Source organism: Lutjanus erythropterus, chromosome 11, assembly GCF_056507025.1.
Source record: "Lutjanus erythropterus isolate fLutEry1 chromosome 11, fLutEry1.hap2, whole genome shotgun sequence".
Taxonomy (NCBI): Eukaryota; Metazoa; Chordata; class Actinopteri; order Lutjaniformes; family Lutjanidae; genus Lutjanus; species Lutjanus erythropterus.
In genome coordinates, this window is record NC_139327.1 from 26,258,877 (window position 1) to 26,276,094 (window position 17,218).

General features: G+C 39.8%; 1 protein-coding gene across 4 annotated transcripts in view; it reads left to right on the top strand.

The window, feature by feature from the left end:
• dpysl3 (dihydropyrimidinase like 3) overlaps nucleotides 1-16,460 on the top strand; it is a 64,865-nt gene extending 48,405 nt beyond the window's left edge. For 2 of the 4 annotated variants that reach the window (XM_084729831.1, XM_084729833.1), the window contains exons 10-14: nucleotides 10-151; nucleotides 1,824-1,994; nucleotides 7,112-7,291; nucleotides 9,754-9,925; nucleotides 14,648-16,460. In XM_084729831.1, coding sequence (XP_084585957.1) covers nucleotides 10-151; nucleotides 1,824-1,994; nucleotides 7,112-7,291; nucleotides 9,754-9,925; nucleotides 14,648-14,742 — 760 coding nt within the window. In that variant the 3' untranslated portion in view covers nucleotides 14,743-16,460. The remainder of the gene's footprint in view (nucleotides 1-9; nucleotides 152-1,823; nucleotides 1,995-7,111; nucleotides 7,292-9,753; nucleotides 9,926-14,647) is intronic. The other 2 variants (XM_084729832.1, XM_084729834.1) reach the window with 1 other exon arrangement.
• Nucleotides 16,461-17,218: the final 758 nt, after the last annotated feature.

The following is a 17,218-nucleotide window of genomic DNA, read 5'->3' on the forward strand; positions in this document are numbered from 1 at the left end:
GTCCCCCAGTGGAGACCTGAGCGTGACTGGCAGTGCTCACTGCACTTTCAGTGTGTCCCAGAAGGCCATTGGCAAGGATGACTTCACTCAGATCCCAGAAGGTGTCAACGGAGTGGAGGAGAGGATGGCCCTCATCTGGGATAAAGCTGTGGTGAGTTTTTTTTTAGTTTTTTTTTTTAGTTTTTTTCTTCCTCCATTTCTGAACTTTAGAAGGAGGACAAAAATGAAAGAAAAAACGAGAGAGATTTATTCTCCACTTTTATTTTTGCGCCTCTTGCTCTCTAACCTTATCCCCTAAGGAGAGTATTTATTTTTCTACGCCTTCGCTTTGTTTTAAACCAGTTATCTCCAGTCTGTGTTCTTTGATGCTTAGTTTGAGCTGTTGGCTGCTCTGCCATCAAATCCACATCTTTCTCATCTCTGCGGTTTCTATTTTTATTTTTTATTTTTATAAAGACGCTCTTGTTCCCTGTCTCTCTCCTTTTATCTGAAGGTTCACTATTTCTCCTGACATTTCTCTCCCTCCCTCTTCTCTCCAGTTTTATTTCACCGTCTTGTTGTCACTGTCTTTGCTTTTATCCTTTCCTTGTCTGTCTCCACATCTGTCCTTTCCTTCACCCTTGGATCCAGCATTCTGCCCTCATTTTTTCCCCCCTTCTCTCTCGTTATCACTGCATCAGTTTACTGCTGACAGACAGACAGCATGTAGGTTTATACAGCTGTGGAGGCCTCTGCTGCACAGAAAATGTAGACGGGCTTTTAAAAAGTTATACTGAACCTTCAAATCGAAGCTCACACCAAACTTAAACTGAGTGCGGCCTTTTGAGGCATTGGTAGGAATATTCTTAATTTGTACAGAGCCAGGGTAGATATTTTAGGCCATTTCTGGTCCCATGTTTTAGTGGGTAAGTGACTTATTGGGAGAACAATTTTTGTAATTGTCCCGGTATTGAGGGAGAGCACTGCAGCCGGCAGAAGCAAAACTGAGTTGCAAACTAATCCCTCCAGGCAACTGTGCACCGTCAAAGTGCACGGTGTCTGTCAACATTACAGACAAGATCCCTACAGAGAGAGAGCTTTTTTCAAAGAGCAAGATGTGTTTTGTTTAACCAGAAACAGCTGTTTTATTGCTCTCGCCAAATTTTCCCCAAATAACTCCCTTTGTAGAAAATGTCACCGTCATCTTTGTTCAAACTGTACAGAAAAAAATAAAACTCACTAAAACATCTTGGTTCATCAAGCCTCACTTGATTGGTTGAAATACACTCTTAATTTCACAGTTGATGTGAAAATATTCTGGCTCTACACACCGTTTTACCCCTCTACTTCTCTGATGTCCGACCCCCCCCCCCTCGCTCCTCTCACATCTAACACAATGAATAACGGGTTTATTCCAATCAAACCAGAGTTGATGATTGTTGGAACAGTGGAAAGACAAGCCAGGATTATTTTTTGGTTTTATTTTGTTTCTGTCAAGTTTGAATGAAGATGACAACGATGATGATGTTAAAATTACAGTTTTGTAAAGGGAGATTGGTGAGTTTGACGAGAGCAATGAAACAGCTGTTTCTGGTTAAACAAAATGAATCTTAATCTTTAAAAAAGTGGCAGTCCTTTCCATTCTTCTCTTCTAACTCTTGGCAAGAACCCAAAGATAAGATGTTTCTTTGATATTTTGCTCATGGTATCTAGTATCAGGTCTTGTCTAATAATATTTTATCAGTGGCATTAAGAAAACACACCACGAAAAACAACAAAATAGCTACAGGTAACTTTTTTGACAGATACTCACTATTCTCTGTTTTTGCTTGCTTCCCTCTCAGACTACAGGTAAGATGGACGAGAACATGTTCGTGGCCGTCACCAGCACCAACGCAGCCAAGATCCTGAACCTGTACCCACGTAAGGGTCGGATCGCTGTGGGCTCTGATGCTGACCTGGTCATCTGGGACACAGACTCCATCCGCACCATCACTGCCAAGACACATAACTCGGTGCGTACAGTGTGCTCTGCTGGTTAAAGTTTGTACTTGTAGTTGATCCAGAGCACGACAACAAGAAGAAGCTCAGCTTTAAACGAGTGAAAATGTACCGTTTCACACCCTTGATCTAACTTGGCGAGAGTAGATGAATGCAGAGGGAAGAACACCAACATTGAAGGGACTTTTTCTTGAGTAATGTATTCTGTTGCGCAGAAATTTGATTGGATAAATATAAAATGAAAAAGACAGAGTGAAAAACAGAAAGAGAGAGATTTAAAACTGCTGTTTAAAGTGGTCTGATTTGTAGGGAGAGGAAAGCAGAATATGAGATAAGTGCCTGTATCTGTGTGTGTGTGTGTGTGTGTGTGTGTGTGTGTGTGTGTGTGTGTGTGTGTGTGTGTGTGTGTGTGTGTGTGTGTGTGTGTGTGTGTGTGCAGGAGACAGTTAGATAAAGAGAGAGAGACGGGGTTAGGGAGAGAGAGCACATTTTTGAGCAGCTTCCAGAGAGCAGCTCTCAGTTCCTCTGAACGGAAATGAAGTCTCAGTGGACGTTTGCTACTAATACGACTCACTCTGAACTCGCCACATGACAAGCTCTCAATGTAAAGTGGAGCCTCACTAAATCCAAAAACCCTCAGCAGTGACTGATGCAATGATTTGGAAGAAAATTTGGATTATTCTGATACGACAAACATTCTGTCTGCTATGCAGAAAATCTTCCAAAATGTCAAAACTACAGTTACTCAACAGGGAATCTGCAGTATGTCCTGTATAATCAGGTGGTATTTCCTTCCTCTATGTGACTGAACAGATTCATTAAAAATGTTTCCATGATGGGACAACCATTGTGAGTTTAAATAATGTCATTCATTGCACAGGATTATGTAACAATAAATGCTAATATTCCAGATATTTTCATAAACCCCAGAGATTTGGAACATCTGTTTACACTGCTTGTAGGAAAAACAGCTCATCTTAAACAGCTTTAGTCACAAGACGTTTGATTTCATGGGAAACATCTCACTCAACATGCAGCCTGAATCAGAACCAGTCGTGTAACTTGGCCGCCATTAACTCCATCCGCCTCCTTTGCAGTCTACTTTGCTTTTCGTTTACTCGGGTTTTGAAGCAGTTTTGGGAGTTTAGGATGCCCAGCGTGAATTGCAGCTGGAAGACTGCCCTGTTTTCATGTGTTATCTGGCTGCAATTTAACATCATGCAAGGGTGATAGTCTGGTGCTAACTTTGGTAGAGACAATTACACCAAAAGTCTGCTGACAAACACTACATTGCATTACCAGCTTCTCTCATTAACTAATTTGTTTGAATGAGTTAATGAAATGTTGTTGTTACTGTTGCCTATCATCAGCTCACTGTTCACTAAAAAGACAGTAAATGCAGTAAAAAAGATGACTAATGATGATTATGCATGTGCCTTATTGTGCTGAGTGGTAGAGGCAGAGAAATGTCTAACATATCCTCTGTTGTTACTGTACTTACTCTGACAAAGACTGTCAGATTCCTGCATCATGTGCCACTGTGAAAACATATTGGCCCGACCATAAAAGACGTGCTTTAAGAATGGAGACAGTCTCAGAACAGTGAAATAAAGTGTCGTAGCGATATAAAAAGTGACAGATGTGTGAAATATATTGCCTGAAGATTTAATAAGGTAGTTGTATATGTCAGGTTCATTCTCTTTGATGGAGGCAGACTGAAAGGACCCCTATATTTTTAATTTTTGTCAATGCAACAATGGCGATTGCTCCTGACTTGCCAGAACATTTGAGCTCCTAATAGTTACAAATAAATTGTTTTTTTCTGATTTTATGTGTTTAAACTGACAAAACCGCTCAAATTAGAGGGGCTGCTTTCATTCAAAAAAGGGGAATCATTGTGAAAACAAATGAATCCTGCAGAGGCAAAAAGACAGTTCCAACCAGTAATTTTCTTAGATGAAAGTCTACATCATTAGTCTGGACATGTGATTCAATGAATGTCTTAAATTATACTTGTGACTTTCTCAAACTCAGCATTTTTGGTCACTTGTCATGTGTTCAGAGTTAAATATGGAAACAAGTGAAACTATGTTTGAAACATGTGAAAGAGTATTTTGCAGATGTTTTTTTTTTTTGTCCTCCCTGTGAGGGTCTGAGACAAGAGCTCGCAGACAGTCTCTCTTACTCACACACATGTAATATAAACTGTGTGTACAGTACAGTCCACCTGGCACATGTGAGTAATGAGGTTTCTACCATTACACAGACATTAGAGGGTCTCAAACAGGCCACTCAGCAGCAGAGGAAGTGTCCGCACAGGAAATTAAGGCTTTAACAGCCTCGCACAAATCCCGCTTTTACAGAAATACATGAGCGAGGGAAGAATTAATTTACAAAGAATGTATATCTCAATCTTAGCGACGATGAAATGAAGTTAGTAGCTTTTGAATTTTCCTAGCTTAAAAGCCTAACGGTGGCCGTTTAATAGGTGGAGAAAGAACTTTGCTCTATCTCCAAATGGAGGAATGGAAAAGAGAAAGAGAGAACTGGACTAATAATACGCCTTCTCCAAATGTGGAGTACATCCACCGAGGATCCGTGGGTTCTTACATAATGATGTCACCCTTTCATTTCCTGCTCGACGTCCTTCCAGATAAAATAAAACAGGAGAGAGCAGAAGACCGGAGCACGGCAGCTCCCACTTCCAATGAATTTACCTTAATGGACAGTCTGACGGCAGGCCAAACAGGAGCGGCCCTGTTTACCAGCAGCACACTGTCTTAGGGAATATCTTCCCCTGTAGAGTAAATGTCACTTAGACTGTGCTGTGTCTTAGTTTGTTACAGAGGTGGAAAGTAATAAAGTACAAATACTTTGTTACTGCACTTAAGTAGATATTTTAGGTATCAGTACTTCACTTGAGTATTTTTTTTTATCTCTGACAAAATTTTATTGTTACTCCCAAACTTTTGCATCATCAGGACCAACTCAGCCTAAATGGATGGGACAGTAACACATAGCACACAAACAAAAACAACGTAAAGGATGCAACAAGACAAAAAATACTTACAAGATGAAAATGACATATGACAAGATGCAAGAAGGTGAAAACAACAAAACAAGATGAAAACAATGTGAAAGATGGAACAAGACAATAATGATGTAACAAGATGAAAACGTGAAAAAACAAACAAAAAAAAAACCGCTGTAACAAGACAAAACAGACAAAGGAGACTCGACTGCAGAGAAAAGGCAAGGTTCAGGTTGTTTTTCATGAAAATAGCTGGTATAAATGTTCTTCAGAGGGTGTCTTTTTATAATTTGAGTACTTTTCAGAGCCTCTACTTTTTCACTTTTTACACTTTTTATTAAGATTCTTGAGTAAGAATGGATATACTATCATTATCAGTAAGCCAACATCTGGTCTGCGTTGCTTGTTGTTGTCAACTTAAAAAAAATACATAGATGCACATAAGGATACCCTGACAAATAGACACGCACAGGCAAGAACACACACACACACACTCTGAGACACACTGGGTTAAGTCATGACATCATGTTTGGCATGCAGTGGGTCTTAGTTATGTCCTGTTCTGGCCTGAATTTGGACGGCAGCAGAAAACAGGGCCGTGTGCAGAGGAAATAAGCAACAATGGAATGAGGGGAGGGGACCATCACAGATCACAAACATGTAGAGAGAAGAAAGTTGGCACAGGGGGAACTGGAAGAGGATGAAGAGTGCACAAAGTTGAGAAAAAAAAAATGCAAAGGATTACATAAATCAAGCAACAACGGGTGAAGGAGGGAAAGACGAGGGATGAAAAGCAGACGTAGAGAGGAAGGGAACAAGAGTGAGAAGTGCTACGGAGGCATTTAACAGCAGCTGGATGATGGCAGCTGTTTGTACACGCCAGACAGACAAGTGTAAGGAAAAAGGCGATGAATGATAAAGAGTGGGGGAAAGAGTCGAGAAGAAGGAGAGTTTATGCCTCTACTTTTTGTCTCTGCATCCTCCCACAGCTCCCCCTGTCGTCGTCTTCCTCCTCTCCTCCATCCCTTCATCAGCCCTTCAAGGGAAGGTTCAGGAGGATTTATTTTGTTGTTATTGTTTTGTTTCAAAATCAAATTTGATTGATCTAATTTGATTTGATTTAATTTTCATGGGGTTCATAATACCCCATGACAAACTAACTGAAAAGTCCCCTCTCAAATTGTATGATCAGTGGAGTTTTTTGTTCTCCTCATCATTCATACTTTGAATTTGTTCCCTTTTGTTACTCATCTTGTTAATTTTTAACAGCGTGTCCATCTTTAAAGGCTTTGATATGAGTCATGAGATGGATTTAAAAAGTCGGGCTTGTTTGGCAGGATGCTTGATTAAGGGCTTAATGTAATATGATGACTTTCTCTCTTCCTCGGTGTGTTTGTATTTGCTTGCTGTTGTGCCCAGTGAGCACTAATCAGAATGTCACCATTGACCTCTAGTTCAAATCTGGTTGATACTGGTTTCAAGACCTCTTTTCACCATTTCTGACCTGCTAGACACAAAATTTAATTATTTTATTTATTTGTTTAGTTGTAAGTTGAAAGAGAGAAGATACTGATTAATGTGAAGGTATGTCTCCAAAGTCATATTTCACTGGTTGGTGAAATCTGGTCTACACAAAGACAGGATTTGCACGTTGTAGAAGATGAAAAATGTCACAGAAATCCTGGTGAAATATGGTTTAAATGTAAACGTTCAGTCATTGTCTTCAAATACTTGCCTACTGAAAAACAAAATTTTGAACCTATTCTGAATGTCTTTTAATGTCATTATTTAATTAATTATTTAGTTAATTATTTAACTAATGTCTTGTGGGCTTCTGTTACTTACAGAAAATCAATACTTTGACTTAAATGGTTTTATTTAATCATGATTTTATTATTTAAAAATGCGTTTGTCCATAGCATCAGAAAAATAACAGAATGTTGTAATTAACCAATCAGAATCAAGTGTTCGTTTAATATATGTGTTTAATACATCTGTACACATGTACATCAATATTCACCCGCAGTTTCTTAGATAGTTCATAGTGTTTGTGCATTTTTACTCATTTTACATCTAATAATTTATATTTTTGTGCTTTAGGCTGCTGAGTACAATATCTTTGAGGGCATGGAGCTGCGCGGAGCCCCACTCGTGGTGATTTGCCAGGGGAAGATCATTCTGGAAGATGGGAACCTGCATGCCACCTCCGGCGTGGGTCGCTTCATTCCCTGCACTCCCTTCCCTGACTTTGCCTACAAGCGTGTTAAAGCCAGGAAGCAGGTAAATACAGGTTTTTCCCCCTCTGTCCAGACTACACTTAAAAAATAATGGAGATGGAAGGCAGGAGTCAAGCTCTTTTGGACTGTAAGTGAGTTTGGGCTGAAACAGAAGTTACAGCAGCGAAGAGAAAGAGTGTGGGAGTGGGATGTGGGGGAGATACACTACAGTCTGACATCAGCCTCCAAGGTTCAGCCACAGGGCGCCGGCTTTAGTGTAAAAAGGTCCACGCAGCGAGGGTGGTCGGGGTTTTGTCATCACGGTTTTAAAAAGGATGCAGTGAGATTTGGATAACTTTCCACAGAGACCTCACATGCACAGTAAAGGGGTTACCAAACCATTTACTGTTGTCTCACAAGACTCATCTGAGTCTACAAACTGTTTAGAAATATTTGGCCTCATGCAAAAACATTTTTCTGTTCTTATTTTAACTTTCTCTTACTTTTTTTTTTTCATACAAATATGCCATGTTAGATTCAGATTCATTTTTTGAAGTTTGAGGTACTTATTCATAGTTATTACCTTCAGTAGATGGTTTGTAGACAGCAGAAGCAGCAGGAGTGAAGTAGTAGGAAGCCAAACAAAGTACTGCTGTGGACAGGGTAATAAGTCAAACATATTTTAGCCACTTAAAATAATCAATATCAGTTACGCTATATATACAATATATTCACTGCTTTACTTTGCCATCAGACAGAATCTTCCATTCAGAAATTTCCAAATATGACTCCCTCCAAAGCCACCAGACTGCTTTGATAAAAACAGTTATTTTACTATTTTACAGAAAACAGGAGTGGCTGCCTTGATCAGGAAGATTTGTTTGTGTGACCTCAGCGAGGCACACAAACAAACAGAGCGGTAGAGCAGCAATTCCTGTCTTCTGCGAGGCAAAATTCCTGTTTTGGTCAAAAGAGTTTGGTTGCTTTGGAGAGAGCAATATTTGGCTTACATAATGATGGTTTTCCGTCGGAAGAGGCTCGGTGACGGCAAGGTAGAGTGGTGAAAATATTCTAAATACAGTGTACACTAAAACTGATTTTGATATTTTTAACTGACCCCGTCCAAAGCAGTTAAACGCTTAGCTTCCCACAACAGTACTCCTGCTGCTTCTCCAAACTGTGGCCATGTCAACCACCGTCTTCTGTAGGCGTAGTACCACAGAAAATCCAAATTGTTCCTTTAAGATTTAACCCCAAAGTAGCCATTTCATTTATAACAGTTTAAATTCAACCAGACCCTGCTGTCTGCTGTCGTGCCTTCTTACTTGTGAGCCAAAAATCTCATTGTTCAACCATTTCCTAATTTGCAGCTGGCTGCTGATGAGAAAATGGAGCTGTAGTAACAGTGCACTGTTTATCTTGGTAGCAGTCGCTGTTCTGCTTTTTCATTCACAGATGTCTCCTTTTAACTCCTGACAGAGCTTCCAAGATTCCACTGAGTCACGCCACTGACAGACAGACAGACAGACAATGGCTTGTTCACTACTAGCATGAAGTTTCAACCTGCTTTGAAAACATATAAATACTGTATGTTGTGCAGCTCCAGTCCAAAAGAGTTTGCTTTCTTGTGTGTTTTATGTCTGTATTTGTGTTTGTGTGTGTGTGAATCTGGAACTGGTTACAGCAGGGAGAAACGCTCTCTGAGAAATGCATATACAGTTGAGACAAACACAAACAACCATATAATGCTAAACAGGTGTGGATTCGGTTACATTAAAGGGATAGTTTGGATTTTTTTGAATGGAGTTGTATGAGGTACTTATACATAGTCAGTGTATTACATAGAGTAGATGGCAAGTTGACACACCGCCACTTGAGAAGCAGCAGGAATAATGGTTTAGGAAGCTTAGGAATGAACTAGTACAACGTGCAAAAAGTTTATATGAGTTTACTCTATATTTAAAATATTTTCACCACTTTACCTTACTATCAGAAAGTCTTTTTCCGACCGGCATATCAGCCAAATATCACTCTCTCCAAAGTCAGTGGTCTTCTTTGGCAAAAACAGTAATTTTGTCCTGTAGAACATAGAGTTTGCTGGTCTACCGCTGCCTCGGTCGGGTTGATTGTTTGTGTTATTGAGTGACTTTGGTGTTTTAAAGTGTTAGTTCAGATGTCACACAATAACAGGCAGCGGTAGACCAGCAAATCCTGTGTTCTGCGAGATGAAATTACTGTGTGTGCCACTAGAGTTTGGTGGCTTTGAAGAGAGTAATATTTGGCTGATGTAATGGTGGATTTCCCTTCCTGATTGCAAGGTAAAGTGCACTTAAACTAATGGCTAAAATACTTACTACTACTGACCATTACTCCTGCTGCTTCTCCAAACTCAGGGTCTGCTGACCCTCATAAGTACCTCATACAACCGCCTTCAAAAAATGCACTGTATCCTTTTAAATGTCCTGTGATGTCTCTTCTTTATTTCTCTCACAACCTCCTCCATCTCTGCTCCTGTTTGTCCTGTAGCTGGCCGTCCTGAGGGCAGTACCCAGGGGAATGTACGACGGCCCCGTGTCTGAATTCTCCATGTCCCGCGGCGGTACTCCCTCCGCCTCGGCACGTACCTCTCCCACCAAACAGCCCGTCAGAAACCTGCACCAGTCTGGATTTAGTCTAGCAGGTAACCCTGCACCCTGCGGTGAGCTCAGCTTCTTATAATACAACCCCCACCCCTCTATCACCCCGCCCTTGGTTGTTCGTTTCATCTGTTTTCGGTCTGTATTGATTTATACTGTATGTAGAAGCATCAAAGGACCATGCATGTGCATCAGTCGATTCGCCATCACACCCTCTCTTTAATCTCAACTCAGACGCTGCTTCATGCTGTGAGGAACAACAGTCATGTGATTTTGAGCATGTTGCTTCATGAATGATGCATTCAGTCTGTGGCGTAAAGCATCAAGCCTGCAGAGGAACCTAATAATCTCTGATTATGCTGCTTCTTACTCAGCGATGTGCACCGCAGTGTATCGCCCCTGTTATACACTGTTTATATAACAATTTGTCTGTTACGCATGTCATTAAGTTGGCTGCTTTTACCCCTTTGACTTTTTACTGCAGACATCATAAAGTTAAATTTACGAACACAGTCAGTTAAAGTTGGCTGCTTTTCTTTATTTCTTTAGTGTGGTTTGACATGAAGTCAACATTACCCCAAATTAAAGCTGCACAAACTGTACTCTTGATCCACACTGATGATCTGAACTATATTTTACATTTTTTTTTAGATGAATTAGCATTAACCCAGTACTGTTCACATGGTCCAAAGCAAGGGTGACCATGGTTTTTATTATCCTGCATTCCTGCATGTATTTTATAGTACCTGCATTCAGATATTTTGTATTTCAAATATGCATACAAATATAAGTATACAGCATATGAGAATATAAGTATGAAGCATGTGAGACATTTACAATCCTAATTCCAAAATAGTTGGGATGTTGTGTAAAACATAAAAATAAAATGAATGCAAATGCAATGATTTGAAATCCTTTTTGACCTCTATTGACTTGAAAACAGTACAAAGACAAAGTATTTAATGTTCAAACTGATATACTCTATTTGTTTTTTATAAATATACACTCATTTTGTATGTGATGCTTGCGACATGAGACAAATACCAGTTTGTAACATTCCACAGGTAAACAGGTTAATTGGTAACAGGTGATAGCGTCATGATTGTGTGTAAAAGTGTCGTCCTCCATAATTTGAGAAGGATCTGCAAATCATTGCATTCTATTTTTATTTAGCTTTTATGCAGCATCCCAACATTTTTGTATTCTGGGTTGTACTTGCACCACTCAGTATCAGGGCTGGATATCGGTATTTGATACCTTTAAAGTATCAACCAAAATAACCCAGTATCAAGTGGTACTGATATTTTTCCAGTCAAATGATACCTGAAATTGATCCTTTTTGTACCCAGATCTAGAAAAAAAGAGTATTTGTTTGGTTTTGCAGCCAATCACTGCAAGCATTCTTCAATTTTATGCAACTTGAGATTGGCCCACTACCGCAGCAGCACAGCGTTGGCAGTTCGGTGTGCTGAGATGCCACCAAAACATTCAAAACTATGGCTAAACTACATGCCTGTGGTGTCTGTTAAAAATAAATGCATGATATGTGAAAGAATTATTTCGGGGAAACTTCCATTCACATGATGGTATTGATTGAAGTAGAAGAAAGGGTCAGATAAAGCCCTCACTTTAAGGGTACTGTTACTGGAATTTTGAATGTTTAAACGATACCCAGTATTACTCAACATCTTATTAGGTAAATCCTTCTAACTTAGTTATATCAGTCATTCTCTGTAATGGCCTCACTGCTAAAAAATGCAGCTTAAATCTTGTTGAATCCCTCTCTTGCAGTATCTCACACCTCTCAAATGAAATACTTGTGATTACTCTTGAGGACACAGTGATCTCTAACTGCAGCCCCTTTGTAATGTCAAGCTACACTCACAAATCAAGTTTTTTCCGCTGTTGCACTTGTAAGTCACGCTGGATATGAAGATTGGCTCAAGGCCTAAGGCGTACAGTGGACAAGATTTCATTCCAGCCATCTGGACACGGTCTATTAAGAAAGCCTATCTAATGTGAGAGATCACAACACTATGTATTCACGTTCAACATCTGTTCCATTATGCAGAGCTGCTGAGTGACAGTCTGATTGTGCCCATATGTAAGGTCGGCGTTGGATTAGCGTAGATTTAGAAAACCAATGTGAGAAATGGTTTTGTCAGGCTACCAAACAGTGAAACTTTGAACATGTGGTAGAAAAATGAACCAGATCAGTCAGTGTTTCCACTGTTTTCTAATCAAACAGAGTAACCGTAGTGTCATTCTGTCCTGACAGACTGAATGTGTCCATGTGTGACTTTAAATCACTGATAGCTTTTAACCTGGACAAAACCCAGCTGCGCCGTGTCTTTGTGAGTGCATGTAGTATTTTTTTTTTCACTCATTTTGCAAGAAAAGTCCAGAGAGTGGTGTTTAGCCTTCAGCTGTGTTGAGCAACCTGCCTTTACAAGCGTAGCTGATGTGCGATAGCTCATCGATGAAAAAAAGAGGGTGACCTCCGCTGGAAAGAATTTCCACATTTGAGTACATGAATTTAGAGGGGAGTGAGGCGGCTCCTGGTTTCCCAGGCTTTGTAACGGCTATTTGCGTTTAAGAGTATGAGTATATTCCTGAATGTGTGCCTATGTGTACACAATGAGTCAGTCTCTTATCTATTTTAGTTTTTTCCAGGGCCACCTCCTGCAGAGTTAATTTACTGGTCTGGAAGGAGATGGGAAGGACTGTTTGCTTAGATGCAGCGTTTCATAGTCTGACATCATCCTGCTTTCCATTTATATACTGGCTGATAATTTGTTGCAGCAGACGCCCTGGCTCATCTTTTGGAAACGCCGTGCTTTATGTCAAAGTGCAGCTTCTTTTGTTAATGTTTCAGCAGCACTCAGACAGCATACGGTCTGCTGAAATTTGCACTCCCCTGTCATCACAGTGACACATACTGTATATCATAGGCAATAATAATGTGTCTTGAGAAACCTCTACTGCCTGGAAGCAATAATGCATATGCATGACAATAATTATTTGTGTGCCATGACGGCATAAAAGCGAGTCTGAGTAAGTCTGAAAGGATTGACAAATGATAGCAGTACTAGTTTCCAGGGGAGATCAGAAGGAGTAAATCTCATCATCAGTTCCTGAGGAGTTTGACATCTGTGTAGGTGGAAACCCCTTTTCTCCATCCCTTGGAATTCTTTGATTTGTAACTTCTATTTTAAAGTTCCTCCCTCTCCTAGCATTGACGAAACCCCTAAAAAGTGACGTCTGTTCATCAAAATTACATATTTAGAAGCTTTTTCTTCCATGAGAAAAAATCTCCACTTACCTTCCACCTGCTTCTACATTGAGTCTGTACTACTGAACACTTGTACAGTATGCAGGGGGTCAAGTGGAGAAGTAATTCAGCCATACATGTTTGAACTGGAAAACACTCCAGGCAGAAAGCCCTGAGGGCAAACTTCTCCCACGTGCCAATTAAATTTGAACTTTACACTATTACATTATACTAGCAGCTTATGAGCACAACTTTCATTATAACTGCATTCTTCATGAACAATCCTAAAGTTTTCTGTCCAAATTATCGGAATGGATATAGCCATAATTCAGCAGCTATTTGTCAAACTGTTTTGAGTAACATTTGCTGTAACTTTCTTCATTAACATCCCCAATATCAAATGCCCTGTCAGCATTTTGACATGACTCTTTCCATAACATGGCAGGCTAATGTTGGTTAGCATTATCAAGTACACTGCAGAACTGTTGGACACAGTCCAACAACAAAGGAGAAAACACAAGAAAAATAAACTAAAATGGTTGACCAACATGTTAACACGTAACATTAAGAGTTCGCTGTGTCCTCAGGATGAATGGATAGAATAGCATCGGGTTTCAATATGAGTTTTGTGGCAAAACCACCGTTTTAGGGCACAGTTTCAAAACTGGAAAATGACTACTGCAAAGTTTGGCTGGGAGTAAGATTTTTCCAAATAAACTGCACTCATTTCTCTCATATTTTCACATCCTTTGGTAATACACGAAGACTCACCATTCCTCCTTTTGCAACTTTGCAACCAGAAACAGAACATGTATCTGCCATCTGCCTGAAAATAGCTAAATCTAGCTTGCAAAATAAAAAATACATCACTTATGGCTTCTTCTCCAATACCCTTTTTTTATTATAGACTGTTTTTTTTTGCTCATGATATGCTTCTATTATATAAAAAACACCATTTGGACCATATGCTAACAAGGTTAAATGGATAATAAAAGTAAAGACTCTAGCCTCTCCAGTGAAAATCCTGTTTTTAAAGGGATAGTCTGGATTATTTGATGTGGGTTGTATGAGGCAGTTATTGATAGTCAGTGTATTACCTACAGTAGGTGCCAGCTGGCATACCCCCAATGTGGAGAAACAGAGAAGACGACCAACATGGAGGCTAAGTGATGCTTCCAGCCACTTACAGATGCCTGCCTGAAAAAGGTCAATATCACTGCTGACCCTGTCCAGAGCAGTGTATTGCTAAGGTTCCCTAGTATCTTAGCTGGTACTCCTTTGATTTTCTGTCATATTGTTACAGTTGAGACCATTTTTGTTCATTTTCTTTGTGTTCATTTCTCCTCAGGGTAACATGAGTACAAACAACAGTCTTTTAAATGTCTCTCTTTAAGTCTCTCTTTTCAAATAGGCTTCCTTTTTCTTTTCCCTCCTTGTTCTGTCTCCCTACAGCCTTACGTGCTCTTTTTACATGGAAGTCTCTTCATCTTCCTCTCCTTTTCTCTCTTTCCAGGTCCCCCCACCCCAGATGACATCCCCATCAGGCCCGCTGGCCGGCGTATCGTAGTGCCCCCTGGCGGTCGTTCCAACATCACATCCCTGAGTTAAACGGCAGGACGAAGAAGAGGGGGGACGCATCCAGAAAAGGACAGCAGCCAGAGTGCAGGATTGAGGGTGGGAGGGAGGGAAAGGGGAAGGGAGGGAGGGAGGAGGAGATGCATAGGACCATGATTAGTTAAAAGTTAAAAGAGCAAAACACTGAATCCTCATGCCTTACCTGTCACAATGCTACCTTGCTCAGATGAGAACAGTATCCCTTTTCCTGGAGAATTTGGAGAAAACTCACCACCAAGGCACAATACACACAAGCAGTCTTAGCCTCACTTCTTCTCAGTATAGAATATACCACATATACAGTAAAAACTGGTTCACTTGGTGCTTTGGTAATGGGCGAAATACACCAGTAAAACTGCATATCACCACCTTAAACCATAAAGAAAACAAACTAAAGGAAAATGGATGCCGCTTTTCTCAGAATGATGCTATGGTTCTTTCATCCTGTTTGGCTTTCAATGTCACCCCGTTTTCAGTAGCCTGCTTTCTCCATAGTCAGCAAAACATGAACACTAGATCCCACATTAGCCATGTATTATCATGCAGTACCATTAAGTAGCTCTAGGTGGCATTGTATGTACGGTAAATGTAATGTAGCTTTGTGAATGATGTTGTTGCAGCCTGTTTTGGCTTTACTGGACCAAGTCAAAGGTATTTATCACACGTCAGAGCAGGAGTGATGCTGGACATGGAGCTGCATGGGCCACATTAACATGGGTGACGTGATCCATGATCCATTTGGCTGCCTCCTCCTCTGAGGTGCTTGATAAATACCATCCCCATGATGTATTGATTGCATAATTATCGGTGTTAAAAAAAAAAGGAAGATAGACACATCTGCTTTAGAAAATAACTACTTGAAAGGGTTTTACTATTCTTTATCCCCAAATTATTATGTCAGTTTTTATTTCCTGCGCTCCATCATGGCTCTCTAAGAAAAGAATTGTAAGAAACCGTCCTTTGCATTTGCTTCTAGCTTATTGCCTGCATCCTCAAATCATCTTTAGAAGGAAAAAAAGATTTAAAAACTTGTTCACAAGAAGCACGAATAAACTCAACTTGTCCCTTGTAGCTCAACCGTAACTAGATTTGCAATGAGGGCAAAGAAAAAAACAAACAAAAAACAGATGCAATGAAATGAATAAGTATTAAAAACCTGCTTTTGGATAACAGCATTTCACCTCTGGCTTTACTTTTTTCCATCGCTGGCAAACTGGGCTCTCATTACAAGACAAGAGGACGACCATCATTCCCCTTGTCATCCCAACATAGCCCTCTAACGCAATCCTGGCCAATACTAATTCAACATCAGCCTGAATATAACTGCAGGTCCAATTCAGTTTACTTTAAACACTCTGGATCTGATTGTGTTGGGAGGTCTTTAGAGCTCTTTTTTATGTCTCTGCTGTTTTCTGATAAGGCAGGGGGGTTGCGGTGCAGTAAGGGAAGCTTTTATTTTGTCGCTATCCCACTGCAGGGGAGGGCGGGAGGGAGGGGAAGGAGACGGTGTTTTTATTTGGCAGTGGTGTGGCCGACTCTGAGGCAGGCACAAGTGGTGGTTTGTTGTATTTATGTTAGTTTGACAACCTTTGTTATTGTTTTTATGTTATTTCTTTTTTACTGTTGTATCAAAACCCAGAGATGGCAGGTCAAAAATAAGGTGTGTTGTGGAGGTATGATTTGTTTCCTGAATAAACATGAGTTGCAACTGACTGACTGAAATCTCTTATTGTTATTATTCAACATTAAGTATGAAGTATGTGTCTATTTTAATAAATAGAATGGTTCTGTTAATAAGGAAACAAAAACTTACATGCTTCACTGTCATTTGATTGTAAGTGTGAAAGTAGGCTACATTTTTTTTATATGACAATTGGAAGTTAGAATCAAAATGGTCCTGTTTTATTGATTAAATAATAATTTTTTTCAATTTGCAAATATATATTAATTCCATCTCATGAAGAGCTCACTGCATGGGTGAAATATGCATTAAAAATCTTACTTAAGTAAAAGTACAAAGCATCAAAATATACTTTAAGTACCAAAAGCAATACTACACAGAACGGGACTGGATTATAATTTGTAATGCGTGAGTGTGTGAGCATCACTATCTATATACTGCCAGACAGCTTGATTCATAATAATACAATTTAATACCTTACGTCATAATTCATTATTTGATTAATATGACATATTACTAATTTGATTCTGCAAAGTAACTAATTCTGTCAAATAAATGTAATGGAGTAAAAAGCACAATACTGGCTTCCAAATGGTAGTAGAGTAGAAGTATGAAAGTAGCATAAAATTGAAATACTCAAGTAAAGTACTAATAAGCCTTAAATATTGTACTGGAGCAGACATAGTACTTTGATAAACATTCCACCTCCAGAAATGACCTTTCTTACCTCTGCATGTTGGCATCAACCGCTCAATCTCCATAGCAACAGTCTAGTCTGCTCCTGTTTTG